Source organism: Octopus bimaculoides, chromosome 1, assembly GCF_046866305.1.
Source record: "Octopus bimaculoides isolate indiv1 chromosome 1, ASM4686630v1, whole genome shotgun sequence".
NCBI classification, from domain to species: Eukaryota; Metazoa; Mollusca; class Cephalopoda; order Octopoda; family Octopodidae; genus Octopus; species Octopus bimaculoides.
The window spans coordinates 63,279,692-63,301,189 of record NC_142928.1 but is presented as its reverse complement, the minus strand read 5'-3'; the positions used below and the strand labels follow the sequence as shown (position 1 = coordinate 63,301,189).

At 38.7% G+C, this 21,498-nt stretch overlaps 1 protein-coding gene across 1 annotated transcript in view; it reads right to left on the bottom strand.

Moving 5' to 3' along the window:
• Positions 1-21,498, bottom strand: part of LOC106871402 (A disintegrin and metalloproteinase with thrombospondin motifs 16) — a 165,948-nt gene that overhangs the window by 98,091 nt on the left and 46,359 nt on the right. The window contains exon 2 of the mRNA XM_052967174.2: positions 5,362-5,413. Coding sequence (XP_052823134.1) covers positions 5,362-5,413 — 52 coding nt within the window. The remainder of the gene's footprint in view (positions 1-5,361; positions 5,414-21,498) is intronic.

The following is a 21,498-nucleotide window of genomic DNA, read 5'->3' as shown; positions in this document are numbered from 1 at the left end:
ACAAAAGCCATAAAATCAGCCACGATAACGACTACAGAAGCCAGAATTTGATGAAATAAATAAATAAAAAGACAAAGATGGTTAAGGGAGAGAGAAGGAAGAAGGTTACAATTACGACTGCTGTTACTTACATGCTTTTATTTTGTTTTATATACTAATTATCCTCATCTTATTAAACCTTTAAGTTTTATACATACACACACACTCATGCATATGTAAAAAGCGATGACATGCGCGCATATGCAAACACCTAAGCACGAAGAAACGTGTTCACACAGAATATAAATGTAGATGCATACACCTACATATATGCAGCACACTAACTCAACGTCATATTTACAAATGCCGGAAACTGTCTTAATGTAAAAAAGTCCTGTCACTTTTTTAGTGACCGGCTTGAAATCCATGAAGAACTTAGACAGATCTCAAAGATAACATACATACATACATACACGCATACAACTGCACAACGCGCGCACACATATACGTTTACATAAATATATAAATGTGTGCGGGTATGAAAGTGCGTGGTTTAGTGGTTAGAGTGTTAGGCTCACAAACGAAAGGTTGTGGCTTCGATTTTCGGACAAGGCAGCAAATTATTTAATAGCACCTCAATGATGCAATCAGATAGATAGCTACCGATCCAAGAGATGAGAGACAGCTGGAGCCGATTGACAAGCAGTTTTAACTAGTTTCGTGTGCCACATTCGGGGGAATATTTTGCTGATGTTGAAAGTAATTCTGTTTTCTATAAATTTCTCGATAGTGAGGGCCCAGCTGTGAGTGACATAAGATAAATGAATAGACTTTTTACAAAAGCCGTACCAGTGGTCATTAAAGAGACAGAAAAAGAGAGACATTTAAGGTGCTAGATACATTTGTACTTGATAGATGTCTCCATCATCTTTGAGGCAATGTTGGAAGTGAGTCGATATGACAATTCTTTGTTTGGTCAGAGAGGTTGTCATTCTCGGGAGTGGGGTACACTCTAATATGCTTCCAAAGAACAAGAAATATCCAGAGAGAGAGAGAGAGAGAGAGAGAGAGAGAGAGAGAGAGAGAGAGAGAGAGAGAGAGAGAAATTGAAAGGTTTGGCGTGGATAAGGACTAACTGTTTGTGGTAAGCATAATATTTAAACAGTTAAACAACTGCAAAATAGGGGCAGTGTTTGAAGGAACTGAAAGCTGTAAAGCTTCACTTGGGAAGTATTTTCACTGTGCTTCTAATACAGACAAAGAACATGTGAAAGTTTGCATAGGGAATAGAACCAACGAGGCCGTAGCTACATGATTTCGTAACTTGCTAGACATAGCAACCAATTCTCTTAGATAACCCCCTTTCGGTTTAAAAAGTAGTATTAGGGTGACATGTAGCCTTGGATACATTATAACTACAAAAAAAAAAAATCGCTGCTGGAACTCAATTGATCATTGATCTGTTTGATGAAGACTGATTTAGAGCTAAACAGCGACAACCTTGGTAAAAGAAGCCAATTTAATGCCTGCTATACATAAAATGAACCCGAAGCCAGTGCAATCGTCTGATATTAGTAATGATTTTTGTCCAAATGCTTAAGTATTTAATATTAACGGAAGTCAAGGCGGTGAGCTGGCAGAAACGTTAGCACGCCGGGCGAAATGCTTAGCGGTATTTCGTCTGCCGTTACGTTCTGAGTTCGTCAAGGATGTCCACTTTCACCACTTTTGTATGTGGTGGCTCTTGAGCCCCTACTGCAATGGTTGAGTGACATCCCAAGAAAACAAAGTTTAGAGGAGTTTGTTACCGCTTACGCGGACGATATCACTATCAGCGTAACCACAGTAGCACGCCTACATGAAGTGGGTAAGGCTATTGAGGTTTATGAGACGGTGGCAGGAGCAAAGATTAATCGGGAAAAGTCGGTCGGCTTGCAGCTCGGCACCTGGGTTGGCAAATCGATGCCTTCAGACAGCGTTGTTAGGCGCTGGACAGAGGGACCAGTTAACTTGCTGGGAGTCTGGTTTAGACCAGGCTTCCAGATAGAGAAGAACTAGACGGAGGTTTCGAGTAGGGTGGCTGCAGTAATCAAGACCTGAAAGGGAGGACAGAGGTGGCCAATGTTTTTATCGCATCGGTCATTACTTACCGCCTGACCGTCGTGCTCTGTCCGGATTCGTGGTTGATAAGGTTGGAGAGACAGATCGTTCGTTTATTGTCGAAAGGCAGGTTGCCACTTGTGAAACACTCTGTCTCTTGTCAAAAGCCGTTAAAGGGAGGTTTAGGGATGCCTTGGTTAATGATGCGCAAGCATGCGTTGAGGCTGAAGCATCTTTGGATTCTCCTGGATGGTCTCCGCTGGCCAGACAAATGTTCTCCTAGTTCAAAAGTTTTTGCGAACAGGAAGCCTGGTGTTTTCGTAGACCGTAGTCGAGTGAATGGCATAAAGAGTGCCGTAAGGCCCTCCTGCTATTCCGGCGCGCGGGCAAAGCCAACGGTGGAGGTTCTACACGAATTTTATATAGTGGGTTGGTGGAGTCTAAATGTGACGATAGCCTAGGGGCGACTCTAGGTCTCGGGTATATTTAACTGGACAGCCTGTTCCATCGTACATTCGGGTTGAGAACGTTGGACAACTTCCAAAAGTCCTTGATCTGTCAATGTTACAGAGGTGCTTTTCCCGTTTGGGATAAGCTTGCAAGACATGGTAAGCGTCAGTCTCCGACCTGTCCAAGATGCAGGGGAGACAAGGAAACCGTCCCTCACGCTATTGTCCAGTGTCCGGATTTTTTAAAAATATTTTATATAATTTCTATATTCATATTTTATGTAAAATCATAACGTATTACTGATCCCAATCAGTTGTTTTGTCCATTTCTGTGTTTGGCCCCCTATAGGCAATAAAGAAATTGGTATTTCGTCTATCTCTACTTTCTGAGTTCAAATTGCGTCGAGGTCAACTTTGCCTTTCATCCTTTCGAGGTCGATAAATTAAGTACCAGTCAAGTACAGGGGTCGATGTGATCGATTTTCCCTTCCTCACAAAAATCCAGTATTATTATTATTAAGCCGGCGAGCTGGCAGAATTATTAGCATGCCAGGCAAAATGTTTAGCGGCATTTCATCCGTCTTCCACATTCCGAGTTCAAATTCTGTCGATGACGAATCTGCTTTCCATTTTTTCGGGGTCGATAAAATAAGTACCAGTTGCAAACCGGGGTCGATATATATATAACTATCTCTGCCCCACAAATTTCAAGCGTTGTGCCTATAGTAGAAAGTATTATTATTATTGTACTTGTTGCTGATCGTTTTAATTTTTTTCTGCAGAAACCATTTGAACTTTGTTATGAACTAAGTCTTTAAAAATTTTACTGATTTTATGCCAATTCAATTATGCGCAGCCATCCAAGAAATTGCTTCTTGGGCATCATTTACACAACTTGTATTCTTAAGAAAATACCATGAATACGTTAGTAGTTTTCTTCAATAGCTATTCAATTATCTTTGCAGTTAATTGAACACCTGTATGGCTTTGCTGTAAGATGCATCGTTATATTCTTATAAAAAAGCAAAACAAAAATCCCAATTTGATTTACTCAAAATGATTATATATAACACAATGCGCAATGTTGGTGAAACAATAATTTCTGCCGGAGATCGAAGTAATATCATTAATTCAGTTTATAGATATTTTCGTCTGCATCATTAGAATATAAGAATTATTAACATCATCAAGAACATTAATTATAACAGCAGCAAATAATACGGGGTTCTATCATTGATACTGTTTTTTAGGGAACAAATACAACCTATGAAATTGACTTCCGATACACCCTTTTCGAAGTGAAACGAACAGATGTTTTGATCGGAGATTATAGTAGAGACCCCTCTCGATACGACATCGGGAGAGGTGGAAAAGATCATACGAGGAGATGCTGAAAAGTTCCTGGCTTTAAGGGTGTCGCGAAAGGTCTGGTTGGTGGCAAAATTTTAAATCATTATTATTATTATCAAGGCGGCGAGCTGGTAGAATCGCTAGCACGCTGGACGAAATGCTTAGCGGTATTTCGCCCGTCGCTACATACTGAGTTCAAATTCCGCCGAGGTCAACTTTGCTTTCATCCTTTCGGGGTCGATAAATTAAGTACCAGTGAAACATTGGGGTCAATCTAATCGACTGCCCCCTTCCCTAAAATGTCAGGCCTTGTGCCTATAGTAGAAAGGATTATTATCATTGTTGTTGTTGCTCGCCGCCTTAATAATAATAATAATAATAATAATAATAATAATAATAATAATGATTTCATTTATTTGCCACAAGGGCGAAGGATGAGAGGGACAATACAGAGACAAAGTGTGGGGGTTTACATATAATAATGAAATGATAAAAAAAAAGCAAGTATACACGGTATACACTGAAAAGGAAGGGACATATGCATAGCATACAAAAGTAAAAAAAAAAAAATAGCGGGGAGGATTATAGAGATGTAGCCCTCTTGATACAAGAAGGCCTCTAGGGATAATCGAGGAACCCCAATGTCCGAGATTTCCTTGAAACCCTGGGAGCAAATGCTCTCTCCAGTTCCTTGTCTCCGACTCACATGTCTACACTTAAAGGTACCATTCACTCTTGCCATTTTCGCAACTTTCACCCACCTTTCAGTAAACTTACTCGAGGACAGCACTTCCTTCTCCACTCTTAATTTTCTTTTCATGTGAAACTTGAAGATGTCAATGAGAGTTCTACCAAAGAGGAATGTATCTGTCATCATGCCTTTTTAGCCTTGTCCACCAAACAGCCTCTTTCACCACAGCCACCAGGCAAAGGAAAACTGCCTTGCCTGTCCGATTGAAGGAGGACGGTGGTGCGAGCATCACTATAGACTCGGCCGACAGACACATCCGTCCCACACGTGACAGCAGCTGTTCAACATAACCCCACAAGTCAATAATGCCCGGACACTAAATGAGGGCGTGCAGAACGTTTCGTCACTCTACGCGCACCTCAGACAAGTCCGTCTGACAGTACATCCGTACATGTAGAGTTTATCTTGAACCGGTAGTGCTCCGAGGTAGCAACACTAGGCCAAGGACATCTGGAAATTATCCATGATAGTTCCCGAATGGAAAGTCCTCCGTAACAGACTAGCCAGATTGTTTCTAACATAGAAAAGAGGCATACGACTAGAGCGAGTTATCCTCAGACTGGAGACCCATTTCGAATCATGACAACGAAGTTGTCTTCGTCCAAAGGTATTTTTGAGTCAAATGGTGCGACAGGCAGGGTTGACAGGTAAAGTCTACAGATTTAAATTTAAGTCAAACAACAATAAACACTTATAAGTACAAAAACAAATGTAAATGAATACAATATTTACCTTTCGGTATCTCGAAGGCAACACCGAGAACACAGAGGCAAGACAATGAGACCTAAAACAGAAGAAAAGACAAAATTATGAAGTTAATACAGGTAGGTTGTATGTAGTAATTTAAGTAATATTGGTATCAAATATTGGCACAAGGCCAGCAAGTTCGGAGGTGGAGGAAGTAAGTTGGTATTTATTTTATCGACCCCGAAAGGATGTAAGATAAAGTCGACTACGGCGAAATTTGGACTCAGAACGTAAACACGAATGAAATGCTGCTAAGCATTTTATCCGGCGTGCTAACGTTTCTCCAGCTCGCTGCCTTAGTAACTTGACCCTTGTTACAGCTTCCTTCATCTCTCCTTCAGCTTGGGGAACAACCATAAGTTATTGGGAGCAAGGACTGGATTGTAAGGAAGTCTAGGGATAGTTTTGATGTCCATCTCTGTTAAGTAGTTGGTTACTAGGATGGATTTGTGGACTAACTGGTGCATTGTCCTTGTGCTGGTGCTCTGGCCTTTTGCGACGAAATCTCCTTAACTTTTGAATTCTTCTACTTGACAAAGTATCTTTGTCAACCATCTGGCCAGAGGGAACCCAATGGATGTAGATGATATCCTTGCTGTTGAAAAAGGGAACCATTATGAATGTCTCGGTGGATTTGCTTTGCCTTGGCCTCTTATGCCAACGAAAAACATTCGGACCACACAAATGAATACATAAGCTGTCTGGAGCATTTCATAAGTTTCTCTTGTATTTCTGCCCAGTTTGACACAAAACCTTATTGCATAGCGAGATTCTAAATTGCCTTGAAGTCCTGACTATATTCTGCAAACTAGTCAGCTGTGACAATCAGTGCTTAGTAGTGTCTTTTCAAAGAACTGTTACAAACGTCTCCTTTAATCTAGAATAGTAAAAAATTTGCAGGTCACTTTATTTGATGTATAGTAATGATATGCAGAAACTATGATCCTCAAGAAGTTATAACTACTTATCCTATAAAGTCTCAAAACTTCTAGAATTCCAGAAAGCTAATGATTTGAGAAGGACTGGGCATTGTGTGTAGTGTGGGTCGGATTTAATCTTTCTAGACCTGCGCTAATGTCTCTTCTTCGCACGACCCTTGTTGAGTGGAGGTGGTTTGGCTCCATCTTGTTCTGAGGGGTAGAGGCCATTATAGTAACGGGAGAAAAGGGAGAGATAATAATGCTGTTGTGAGCCATAAGCTGGTATGCTTCTCAGTGCGCTCATACCGAGCAGTGAGATGGGTTCTAGTTTGGGTGCGGTTGAGGATATCGATGTGTGCAGCAGCAACACTGTCTCAGATGTGGATGCAATATTCCAATTTTAGCCTCAGTTGAGCTAAGTAGTGTGGCAATAACTGTTGGGGGCTAAAGTATCTGCTTGATATGAATAGAAGGGCTAGTTGCTGGAATGTAGTTCTCTCTATGTTCGCGGGATAGCATTTTCCCTGTTTTTTTTAGTGATTGTTAGGGCTCTGGCTGCATGCTGTTTATGCTTAAGAGGGTGTGTGGTGCGATGGTGTTTATTTGATATGAGTGTCATTTGTGTTGTTTTTACTGCTGAAATAGACAAAACTGGCATACTCCATTGGGAGATCCTTTCAAAGAACTCGCTTAAGGTAATCGGTGCGGATTTGGCGTGTGGTGTCTAGGTTGCGTGCGGATGATGCACGGTGAGATAGAGCTCGGGAAGAATGAAGAGTAATGCTATCTGCGCAAAAGTGGATGTTGCTGGACGTGACAGCTAATCAGTCATTAATGTATGGAAGAAAGAGAGTAGGGTACAAAACCGAGCCATTGGGTACGCTGGAATTAATAGTGAGGAACAAAAAGAGCTTCGACAACAAGCCGATTTAGTGAGAACTGATAGGAAAGTACCAGTTCAAGAGATGAGAAACTAGTAGCGCTGAAAAGTGGGTAGCCTCAGCAGGAAATTCACTCGCCAGACACGGTCGAAACATTTGATGATGTCAAGGACAACATTGCTTTCAGTATATTTCGTCAAGGCGAGGTGACATAAGAAAGTAATTTACCAGTGAATTTGGCTTTAGGAGACTGTACATATCGTTCTTGAGAGAGAGAGAGAGAGAGAGAGAGAGAGAGAGAGAGAGAGAGAGAGAGAGAGAGAGAGAATGGAAGAACAAGAATGAAAGAGAGGGTGAAAAAGGAGAGTGAAAGAGAGAAGGGGAGAGAGAGAATGGAAGAACGAAAGTGAAAGAGAGGGTGAGAAGAGAGAGAGAGAGAGGAAGAGAGAGAGAGAGAACAGACGAAAGAGAGAGAGAGAGGGATTCAAGGCGTTGGAGGACGTCATTGTTAATGGCTGCCTCCATCACCTTGGAGATAATATTAGGAGTGCGATAGGGTTAGAGAGGACAGGGTCTAAAAAGGTTGCCTTTCCTAGGAATGCAACACATTGTAGTAGGTTTCCAAAAATCAGAGTAAGTCTCATTAGAGAGGGAGAAATTGAAGAGTTAGGTGATAATATTTGTGGATAGTCGAAGGAACATTGTCAGGTGACTTTGTTGGTTTGAAGTGACTGGAGGCTTTTCGCATTTGTCGTGTATGTACATATGGTGGTAAATCTGGAAAGCTGAAAAGGAATAAAAAATCGATTTGAAGGCGATTTACTAATTGTGTGCAGAGAGGAGATAGCTTCGAATCTGGTTGCAAACGTAAAGGCTTTTATCGTGAGTGTACTGCTCTCAGTATCATCGTCGCTGAGTACAGGAGAGGAACAGGATTTTATAAATTTGATAGATATTCTTTTGGCAAGGGACCAGAAGGATCAGCTGCTGTTTGGGAGGCGGGATAGCTCAAGGGCAATGCGATACACAAAGTCATCTTTAGTAGTTCGATAGTGGCTTTTTTGAAATTGAATTGCTGAATAATGGCCGCTAGGTTTCACAACGCAAAAGCGTTTCTTCAGGAGTTGTAAACATATCTCACGTTTTTTGCTTCTTGGGAACGATAATATTAATACAACCAAAAACTGTAATCGATTGAATCGACTACAGCCTTTCACTAAATTTTTGGTCATGTGCCTATATTAGAATAATAAACTCAGTATATCTATATACTTATTTTTTTTCTGCAAAAATGTAAAACGACCTGTTTCAATATTATGACCTCATCAACAAACTACATATTTCATTGTACAAGTAATGAGGAAAGTATATATCAGATAGGGATAGATATTAAAAAAGCATAGAGCTACTATACGTTGCTCATATAAGAAACCAGAAGCTGGTACGCCTTGCTTCTAACCAAACCTGAGAGATGTCTGACAGGGTGTGAATTTAAAGTTTTGTACTTTCCGTCACAGTATGTTGTACCGAAGAGAGCAATTATTAAAATTCACGAAGCCTGGAGTTTAGCGGACTATATCATCAACATGTGCGATAGGGCGCCAAATAGAAAGTACTCATTTGTAAGTATATATATGAAATATATGAACTCGTACATATTCATACACACATACTCGTATACACATACACATATACATACATATATATATATATGGAATTTAAAAGCACTTTGTAACTTACCGATTAGCTACAACCAAAGCAGAGCGGCCTGAACCAATTTAAGATTCCAGTGCAGTGGAAAATCCAACAAAAGATAAGACCCTTAGATAAAGACAAAGAACATTTAATTCCGAAGGCGGTTCCAGCATCACCGAGATGGTCACTGCAAAAATAAACACACACACACACACACGTTCGAAAGCACCAAGTTTTGTAAATTAATTTTGGGTCATTATAGCGTCAGTTACTTTGATGGTCACATGACACACATACGCACAACATACTGTGGTGTTGGCAGATGAGTTATGTATTTCAGAACGTCTTTCTCCTTTGCCTTCTCCGAATTTTTCCTCTCATGTGAATTTTTCCTTCCTTCTCCCTAACATATCTTTCCCTTCCTCTTTTCCATACGCCCTCCTTCACCCCTCTCATTCATCTCTTCCTTCGTCTTCTTTCAACCAGACAACATTATCTATACTAGCAGAAAGACCGCTCTCCAGGCGGTTTTCTGCTAGCCACTTGATATTTTCACATTTGATTCCCAATACTAATAATTTTTAGATTTTACGTCTAATTATTTCTTCTTATTCTTTTACTTGCTTCTGTCATTTGGCTGCGGCACTACCTTAAGGGGATTTAATCGAACAAGTCGACCCCAGGACTTATTCTTTGTAAACCTAGTACTTATTCTATCGATCTCTTTGCTGAACCACTAAGTTACGGGGACGTTAACACACCAACATCAGTTGTCAAGCGATGGTGATGGGGAACACAGACACAAACGCACACACACACACACACACACACACACACACACACACACACACACACACACACACACACATATATATATACCATGGGCTTCTTTCAGTTTTCGCCTTCCAAATCTACTCACAAGGCTTTAGTCGGCCCGAGGCTATAATAGAAGACACTCGCCCAAGGTGTCACGCAGTGGGATTGAATCCAGAATCATGTGGTTGGGAAGCAAGCTTCTTACCACACAGCCACGCCTGCGCCTATATATATATATATATATATATATATATATAGTGAAGTATATTTGCTATTTACTCTTAACACCTCGTTCAGAGATTTAACATATATATATATATATATATATATATATATATCTATATATACACACACACACACAAGTAAATATATGGTACAAAAATATAAAAAGAACCGTAGACGAGATAAAAGATAAAAACAAATACGATGTTTCAGGTTGATATTTCAGGTTGTTGGGAAAATTGGAAACAGTCTTTAACGTTTTGCGCCTACGCTCTTCTTCGGAAAGGAGGGGAAAGGAGAGATAAAAATAAAAAGCGTGTCTCGTGCGCAATATTAGATAATACCTAGCGGAGAATTTCAGAACTGGTTGTTTCCAGTTTTAGCTATTTTCCGTATATACGTATCTATAGAGTTCCATTTTCCACATTTCTTAATGTCTCTTAGACATGAAGTTAAGCGCCGACTACCTGTTGAGTCATTGTGCACTCTCAGTAATTAAATATCACGCCAAGATGAACTAAAATTGTACTGCCTGGGTTCATGAGCAATGTGTGCGTGCATATATATATATATATATATATATATATATATATATATATATATATATATATGCACAGACGCACACACATATATTGGACGCTCTTAATTTAATATCCTGTTTACAGGAGATGTTGTTTTGTTTCTCTAATCACTTATGTTAGTTATATCTTCCGTCGTTCAGACTTTTCATAAGTAATAAAAATATACAAAAGTCAGTGTGTGAGTTTATGTGCGTGTGTATGTGTGTGTGTGTGTATGTGTGTGTGTGTGTGTGCATAAATGTATATTTTGAGTGTACGCTTGTGAAAGTGTTAGTGAGTGTGTTTGTATGATTGTGATATGCGACAAATATTCCCAGCTAGCCGAAAGTTGAAAACGTTTGTGATTGTATATAATGAGAAATGAATGAAATATAAAAATGGACCCCAACAAAATAGCTCTCACACCCACAGGCATGCTTGTAACACCGCCCCTATTTATGAATACACACGCACACGCACACTTTGTCCCACTTTCACCCTTTCATAGCAAAGCTAGGTTAAGGATAAGATTTTCCAAATATACATTTCTGTGAGCGCGCGCGTGTATTAGGTGCAGACATGGCTGTGTAGTTAAGCTTGCTTTGTAACCACGTGATTCCAAGTTCAGTCCCACTGTGCGGCACCTCGGATAAGAGTTTGTACTACAGCTCTTGTCTGAAACTGTATGGAAACCCATCGTAGGTATATGTGTGCATGTATGTATGTGTGTGTGTGTATGTATACACACACACTCACATATATATATATAAATATATATATATATATATTTTTTTTTATAGTTTCAGCTTACAGCTGCGGCCATGCTTATGCACTACCGTATATATATATATTACTTACTTACATATGTATGTGTGTGTGACGCTTACCATAGTTTAGCAAACGGTGTTGGCTTGTTTACATCCCTGTGACTTAGGGATTCAGCAAAAGAGGTGGTAGAATAAGCAACAGGCTTAAAAAAATATTTGCGTCGATTTGTTCGACTAAAACCCTTCAAACATGAAAGACACGCACATGTATATATGTATATATATAGACACACTCATACAAACACGTACACACGCACGCACGCACGCACACACGCACGCACACACACTCACACACACGCACGTACACACACGCACTCACGCACACGCACACAAAAATCTCAAGAAGTGTCATGTTAAGAGATCTTGAAGTTGTTTCACAAAATCCTGCTTGCTGCCTGAATCAATTTGATGAAAAATGCGAATTAGTGAAGGAAGAACAGGCTCGAATTTCTTTTTAAATCTGGTAATGACAACCAGTATTGCAGACTTCGACAAAGAAAGATTTGTAAATTGTAGGCTGTCGAGATGCAAAATTCAGGACTAAACATGCGTTTCCTATTGCACGCAACTGATTCTATTGATTCCATCTGCATGAAATGTAACCCCATTGTGCGATAAATAAAACGTGGATCACGACAAAAGAACGCCATTTTTTCGCAGAATTGAGCTTGGTGATCAAAAAATCATCTTCATTTAATGGTTATATGCGTTAAAAGTTAAAATGGCGTACATTTAAATGGCTGATATTCGGTTAAATTAGAGCTCACATAAGAGCAACCTAGGAATGTTGTTCATTATAACGGCTGATTAGTTGCTTATTCTCTTCTGTTCAGGAGGAACCTGAACGAGATGGATCATCATTTAAACCTGCATTCTCTCATTTACCATATCAACCAGTCACGTGGTTAGTAGATCACCTTTGAAGTACTGTACCTGGATTACTGTTTTACGGAGCTTGGATATTGATGTAAATATTCTTAAACACACATACATCAAAATACACACACACACACACACACACACAAGCCCTCTCCCTTTACCGTAATGTAAAATAGATCACGTTTCTGAAATGGAAATATCCGTACCTAAACTTCATTTATATAACATTATGAGTAAAAAATTGATTGGTTATTAAAATTCAAATTGATAGACACTTTACAATGTTATCCTACACCAACTTATGATAGACACGCATACATGTATATGATTGCACGTGCATGTATGATGGCTGTCAATTCGTGACCGAAGAAGACCATTACTAACCATTAAGAACATTGTGTACTCACACAAAATTATATTCTACACTTGTGGCTCCGCTGGTGACTAACGATCCCATCCTTTGATAGACATGTACATCTGAGATACTGCAGACCAAACTTCTCCCATTCACTATGCTGGCGGAGTGTTTTCGTGCAGCTCGCTAAAGTTCAGCATGAAATAATGTGTTTCTTCAAAAATACCCACTCTTTACTTCATTTGTTTTCTCCACTGATGGCAATGACGAGCATTGCTTTTCCAATTGACCTTCCATATCTCACATGCCTTCAACCAGAACTTTATATAATCCTTAAACTGTAGTCTTTGTTTCTGCTGAGGGCGCTTTCAACAAACAAGTTCACCATATAGTGTCTGCTTAGAAATTCTTTGATCATTCGTCCGATCAAAGTGTCCAGTCCAACGTAAACGGTGCTTGTGCATCATCGCCTCAATGCTCAGGATGTCTGTCTCCCTCGGTATCTGGAGTCATCAAGGACCACCCAACATTCAGGATATGTCTCAGACGTCTCTGATGGAAGCGTTCAAGGACCGTTGAATGATGACTAAGGGGTCCATGTCTCACATGAGTAAAGCAACGACGTCAACATACATGTACGATTCACAGCAACTTTTGTTTGTCTTGCGATGACATGGTGGGACCAGACACGAAACTCAAAAACCTTGGAGGAATCAGTTGCTTCTGGAATCTTGAAGATATTTCATCATGCAAAGGGCAAATACGGCTGATTCCGCTGCCCAGGCAGATAAAATTTAGCTATTAAAATTCAGATTAATAGATATTTTACAATGTTGTATACTAACTTATGACAGAGACACTACATATGGAGAGACACACATATGTATGTAAATTATATAATATACATATGTGTTGTTAATCGAAAAATCGTATGTAGATGTATATATTTATAGAAAGCAATAAAACACACCCACCCATATACAAATTAAAGTCAGGATACCCTTGTGGTAATCGGGGTTCCTTGCTGACTGGGCGGGTCAGCAAACATTCGCTCAGTCGGTGAAATGTCTGACTGTAAGCCAAGGTATTTGAAGATATGTTTTTATCCAAAGCAGCAGCCACTTTGGCACACAGTCTGCTACAGAGAAACCCAGGGCAACAGCATGATATCCTGATTGTAAATGACATAAAAATTATTTATCAAAACGTTTTTCTTCAGTTCCTCATCTCTATCTTATATAATGCATGTGTGTGTGTGTGTGTGTGAGGATTATTTCTATGAATGGATATGTTTGTTCTGCAGATACATGGTAAAGTGTACACACACACACACACACACACACACACACACACACACACACACACACACACACACACACACACACACACGCACACTAGTGTGTTCCCGATTCCGGATGGAATTGCAGGGGAGCGGATGTGATATACAAGATCTCTAAGGCATTTTAAACATCGTGAAATCCATTGCTCAGCAGGTTGTACAGGGCTATTTTATTTAGCAAATCCGAAAAGATGTATGGCAAAGTTAACCCCGTATGATTTGAACTCAAGCAGTACATAGCTGGAACAAATAGTGTAAAGATTTATACCCGATACTCTTGTGACTGCTAACTCGTTTCTTTCTCTATTATACGTATGTGCATATATTTATGAATGCGTATATCTATGCATACATGCATATGTACGCTTGTATGTGTATATAAAAATTTGTATGTGTGTGTATATATATAAATCTGTATGTGTGTAATATATATATATATATATATATATATATATATATCCGACAATATATGTGCATACATATACATGCATTCACACGTGCATATATGCATACATATGTGCAGATGTAAACGTTCATATGAACATCTCTATGCACGCACACACACACACATGCATGTTTAGCAATTTTTGTATTTAGAAATCATTAAAATAAATTGTGATACCAAACTTTAAAAGTTGAAATTTAGAAGCTATGCTATAGTAGAAACTTGGGTGGTCTTTCTCATTTAATAACGGCGTGGTAAAGTAGATGGGATCTACAGACGAAGGGCAGAAACTAATAACCTTGTTTAAATACTATTTAGACAAATATACACATAGGCTAATGCAGACAGACTCCTTCTGTGTTCATTACCGCTTCAAAGTGCCCTGCTACAAATATATTTTCTTATTAGAGTTCTTTTTTAAAAAATATTTATCTAAAGGTCGAACATACTGAAAAATATAGCTTACTAGTTGGTCTCTATCACATGCGTGCACGCAAACACACATGTCTAACATAGAGACGCATTACTGAGAACTCTTAATTATATTTATGTATGAGCGCGCGTTCATTTGTATATATACATTCATCTATACATATATACATGACATATATGATACAAACACACACGTAATATTTATGTGATATGTGCGTGACTACATATACGCATAACACACATATATACATATATGTTCACTCACACACATATCTATATATACATAACATACACACATAAAAAAGCGTTGCTCAGCCTAAACACTTATAGGCCAATATCTGCATTAAAAGCGTGCGTCAGAACCAGGGTTGTGGATCAGAAAGAACCTTCATTAAAGGCTGCTATGGACCTGTTGAAGAATCTGTGTGTCTAGAGGCATTAACATAGATTAGGATTTAAGATTATAAAAAGAGCAACAATCAGAACGAATCAGTACGTATTAATTTCACTTGTTTAGTGATTGCTATTGTTTGGTCCTAGGTCAAGCTGACCTAGCTTCAAGATAATTTTACTCGCGATCATCCCGCACTGTGCATATTCTCTTTAGAGACGGCATGGTGTGTATTTAGGGATATTTGATTGCCATAGCTAGCAGACTGAGCTATTACGTACAGATTAACTTCTTCGAACCTTACTAAGACTGCTGTAAGTATAAGAAAGATGTAAACAGAAGGAAATTAGAATATTAAAGAATGCATTGATATTGCTTCTAAGTTTTTGCACAAAGAAAACAATATTGGGAGAGGGATTAAATCGATTCCAATGCTCAACTGGTACTTGCTTTATCAACCCCGAACATGATGAAAAACAAAGTCTACCTCGGCGGAATTTGAACTCAGAACATGAAGACTAAGCATTTTTCCCCGGCGTGCTAACGATTCTGCCAGCTTCCCGCCTTAATGGATGCATTGAAATTAAAAGTAAGAAGACATTCAATCCACATCAGTCGTCTGAAGTTCCATACTAAAATGCAGCACTTTATCATTTCGCACCAAAGACAGTATATATATATCAGAATATATTTCTGAAAATTTTCATTCCACATTGTTTTCGTACCTATCCTCACCTAGGGTACTGAATGTTGAGTTATAATTGAAAGGGTACGATGGGGAATAGAAGCGACCGAAATAGGGTTTCTCTGAAGGATCCATTGAGTAATGTTACTTGATAAGTAGTGTAGATCGAAGATCAGGTAGTCTCTCCAAATTTTTTCCGCACCGAGAGGTCAATGCTCCGCTACTATGGACATATAATTAGAATGCTGCAGGAAAGGATCGCAAGACAGATTCTTCAAATCGATGTAACCAACAGGAGATCCAGAGGAAGATCATAAGCGAAATGGTTATTATCTATAGTCTCAGTTGGTTACGCTAGGGAATCTAACAGGGACGTTTAATGGCTGTTGCTTCTTTTAGGACGCCATGGAGGAAGTACTTGGGGACTCTACCCACTCAACTTCCCTCGGATTAGTGGACGGCAAAAATAGATGGATGGTCAGATTTTAGTTGTTTTGATCTTAGAAAAAAAAAAAAAACTACTTTCATAATTTGCAGCGGGCTTCATTTTGTTTTTACTGTACTATTTTTTCTCTATAGCTGAAGAAGCATGTATGTTTTATTAAATTGGTTTTGTAGGTTTGTCTACATTACATACGTTACACAAAACTTTATTGCTTTCGTGCTACATTTCTTTACCTAATTTCCAAATTGTGGATCATTTATTCAAGATTCTTTTCGTAATAAAACATTTTATCGTAATTTAACTCCTTACTCATAATGAAAATGAGGATCGATTTGCAATACTGAATTTCCCACAGATTGCATAATTTCATCCGTAATTTTAATAAAATATCTCACTTCGTAATATATCTAATTTATAAGCTATACATTATATCATGCTGAAGATTTCCAAAAAGAATGAAATAGTGCCATATATGAATACCACCAACTAGAAATTGTTAGAACTTCATAGGAAACTCTACTGACTTTCTTGCTCGTATTTCAAATTCAAATTTCTAATCCTGCCTCATGCTGTAACGGTACAGTTATCTCCTTCATATTAACGACCTTTGCGAGATGGAGCCACATATATTTAAAAAGATACGTTGTTCAGATTTCCGCAACGAAACAGTTACTACTGCCAACAATTATTGGGTAACCCTTTATAACAAAGGGTCCCCTACGTTGTCGCTCGACATTCCAGTTATAGCAATCATCAAAGATAAAAAGAGAGGTAGTGAAAAAATAAAACAAAAGACCACTCATTAACCTTTAAGCGCATCAATGTTAGTATAAATTTACTGATAGACACTTGTCACTGCTTCTAGTGAAGCTTGTTCATTGAAGCAAACTCTTGTTAAACAATGATAACAACAGTATCTTCTCACCAATGTTTCAGTAGTAGATTAATTCATCATTTAATATCAGCGAAAGAGAAATATATATAAAAATGGATAAAAACGAGGTACGGAATGGGAGAGTAACAGAAGAAAGAAGAATAAAAAAAATAAAATAAACACCAAATTTTACAGTTCACCTTTGACACTAGTTCAATTCATGAAATATTATTTTTGAAAAAATATTCAACAAGTAATATCAAAAGAACGATACTGTGGTTTACAAGTCCACACATGAAATCAGTGTATTTGTGTGTGTGCGCAGAGTGAGTGTATGTGAGAGAGAGAGAGAGAGAGAGAGAGAGAGGGGGGAGAGAGAGAGAGAGAGGGGAAAGAAAGAGAGAGAGAGAGAGAGAGAGAGAGAGAGAGAGAGAGAAGAAATTTCTCGTACTTTGATTTTTATTATTTTAGATATATAAATATTTATATATTTTAAATTCCTGTATTCACAGTTTTTGACAACATCTACATATTTCTAGACTAAACGTAGACTAAATGACATTATAAGTGGATCTCCTCAGATAATATACATACATGTGTGGATGCCTGTGTGTATATGTGTCTATACTCGTATGCATATACATGTTTGTGTGTGTATAAACGTGTGTGTGTGCGCGCGCACACACACACATAAATGTATGTCTATACATGCATATAATATACAAATGTATATATATACACACATGTATAAATGTATATTTACATAGATGCATATATATATATATATATATATATATATATATATATATATATATATATATACATACACATACAAGTATAAATGTATATTTACACACATGCATATGTATATACATTTATATCTATTTATCTATCTACCTCTCTCTCTCTCTATCTCTCCCTTATATATATATATATATATATATATATATATATATATGCACAGATATGCGCATGCATACAAACAGATGCAAAACATATATTTATATATGTCTACTTAGATTTATATACATACAGTCATAAATTCATGCACACTCAAACACATACACGCACACAGACAGGTAACAATCTAAGGGATAATGTAAAAAATGAATATATATTGCTTCTTTCATTGTTACGACAAGCAAGGCAAAATAATTTATTTACTGTCTGACGACGACGCCCATTACCACCATTACCTCCGTTAGCGATATCGTTGCTGTAATATAAACAATAAAGTAAATGTCGGTTGCTGTTTAACTTAGCGTAATTGTCGTCTGCTCATAATTCAATATTTTAATTGTCATCTGTCAAAGAAACAAATTAAGACGCCAGAAATGTTAGTTTGGTGAGAGAACGATGTGGAATAAGGAAACAGAAGTGGAGATAGTGGTGATGATGACAGAAAACAGATTTTTATTGATAGCATTGAAGTTTTGAGTACAGCCATCTTCACTGTTAGAACTGCGTCAGAATTTACCAAATATTCACCACATTTATTATAAAATGTATGAGAACTTAGGATGCCATCTTGCAGTCGAGTCATTGCGCTAGCTAAGAGTAATTGTGAAATAGATGATTAGGATGAAAGAATCAACTCTGAGCAAGCGTCTGTAGATTGGAGAGTAACATATTGGCATGAGCTTTTACCCTTAGTTGTGAAGGTGAACCAGGATCTGTAAAGTTCCTTGACTGGCCGTAGCTGGAAATTTTCCTGTATCAAGAAGGCTGTATCATAGATGTATTCACACATTTATATATGCTATATACCTAATTTAACCCTCCTCTCTCTTTTGCCCCTATCTGTTATGTTGTTGTTGGCACTCCGTCGCTTACGACGTCGAGGGTCCCAGTTGATCCGATCAACGGAACAGCCTGCTCGTGAAATTAACGTGCAAGTGGCTGAGCACTCCACAGACACGTGTACCCTTAACGTAGTTCTCGGGGATATTCAGCGTGACAAGGCTGACCCTTTGAATTACAGGCACAACAGAAACAGGAAGTAAGAGTGAGAGAAAGTTGTGGTGAAAGAGTACAGCAGGGTTCGCCACCACCCCCTGTCGGAGCCTCGTGGAGCTTTAGGTGTTTTCGCTCAATAAACACTCACAACGCCCGGTCTGGGAATCGAAACTGCGATCCTATGACCGCGAGTCCGCTGCCCTAACCACTAGGCCATTGCGCCTCCACTTATCTGTTATGTAAACCCCACACAAATTGCAAACTGCCCCTGTAATGGCATCCATATCTAATGCACCTGTGATAAATAAAAGAAATTATTAAACCTGATGACTTTGTGTCAAAATTTGAAACTATTATTAATGTAACGAACTGGCGGAATCGTTAGCATGCCGAGCAAAATGCTTAGCGTTATTTCGTCCGTCTTTACTTCCCGAGTTCAAAAACCGTCTAGGTCGACCTTGCTTTCATCGTTTCAGGGTCGATAAAATAAGTACCAGTTAAACACTGGGCAGTCAGTACAGTCGACTTATCCTCTTTCCCGAAACTGTTGGCCTTGTGTCAAAATTTGAAATTAAGATGGTGAGCTGGCTTCGTCCGTCTTTACGTTTCGAGTTCAAATGCCACCGAGGTTGACTTTGCCTTTCATCCTTCGTGGTCGATAAAATAAAATAATCAGTTGCTTCTTCCAATGGAACCTCTTTGCATATTTTATGACTAGCACTGAATTCTTTGCAATATTAGGCCGAAATTCTCCTACTGTGTGTGTCAAGAAACGTATGAACCGACTGTTGTCTTTAATACTGGGATTATCATAACCTAACCTAAGCACTGACAACCGGTAGAGAAAGTATATATATATATCAATCAACAACGAAAAATTTCAGAATATATCTTTACAAAAAATAAATTAATAAATGAAGAGGAAATAATTTGACTCAGTTTGAACCATTTAACCCCAAATTATTAAACATACATTATGCCTTAATCTTATTTTCACTGGAATACTTTAATTCAGGGTTTCTAATAGGAAGTAGAAGAGTGAAAGTTGAAAATGTGGGAGAAAATTGCAAAATGTGATAAAAATCCATACAGCTGTAAATGGGTAACCCTGCGATGGAGAATCCTTCAGATCAGAGGTAATGTTGGCCTTCTCACCTAGACAGCTGGGTGGCATCATTCGAAAGTTAAAGTGATGCAAAGCGCATTGTGATCAGCGATGTATAACAACATCCGATAGTCTGGTCTATCACGTGGTCACGTGATATACGTTGTACTTGCAATATTTTAAATGTTTCCAGCAATATGACGACGAAAAAAATTTCTTCTTTTAGTTGTTTCAGTCATGGGACTGTAGCCATGCTGGGGCATTACTTTGGAGAATTTAGTAGAACAAATCGTCTCCAATACTTATTTTCAAGTCTGGCACATATTCTGTCGGGGGTCTTTTATCGAACCGCTAAGTTACGGGTACGTAAACGAACTAATACCGGTTGTCAATCAGTCGGGAGTGGGAACAAGCACAAAGACACACACATACACACGTGCGCGCGCGCTTCCTTACAGTTTCCGTCTGCTAAATTCATTCACTGGGTATTGGTCGGCTCAAGGCTATAGCTAAAGACATTTGCCCAAAGTGCCCCGCAGTGGGACTGAACCCCATTGTACGTGATTGTAAAGCGAGCTACTCACCTTCACACTACTCATGCGAATTTTTTTCTTATCTTTCAGCCAGGAGGTAAGGTATCACCAATGACTTAATAGGGTTGCTGAGATTGATAAGAGGGATGGAAGAATGCATCCTCAAACTGGAGATCCGGTCAGAATGCTGGCAACAGACAACTCCAGTGAAGGTACCTGTCCAAGGTGCTCCAGGTGGCGGGGTTAAACCGGATGACGCATTAAGTCTAATACCCGTGTAGGCCATAGCAGAAAGCAAAGAACCAGGTCAAATACCAGGTCAAATACCTCAAGACACCTGGGTTGAATTTGTTACAGTTCTGCCAATCCACTACTCTAGATTGGTACTTATATTTTTTCATATTGAGCGTGAAAAGATGAAAGGCAAAGCTCTATTCTGTCTTCTCATTAGTAAAAAAGTGAAGTGGAGGGCGAGTTGACAAAAATTGTAGGATGTCGGAGAAAACTGCTTTGCAGAATTTCTTCCGACTCACTCATTAAGTTCTGAGTTCAGATTCTGCCCGGGTTAACTTTCCCTGTCATCCTTCCGGGGGTGTCGATAAAACAAATTACCAGTCTAGTACTAGAGTCGATGTTTTCTATGATCCCTATCCGATTAAAACTGCTGGCTTTGTGTCAAAATTTGAAGCCATTAATAAACAGAGGGCGAAAGCAAAAGGTTTTTACTAATAGTGTGTGAGTGTGGGACTAGTGTTTGAGAAT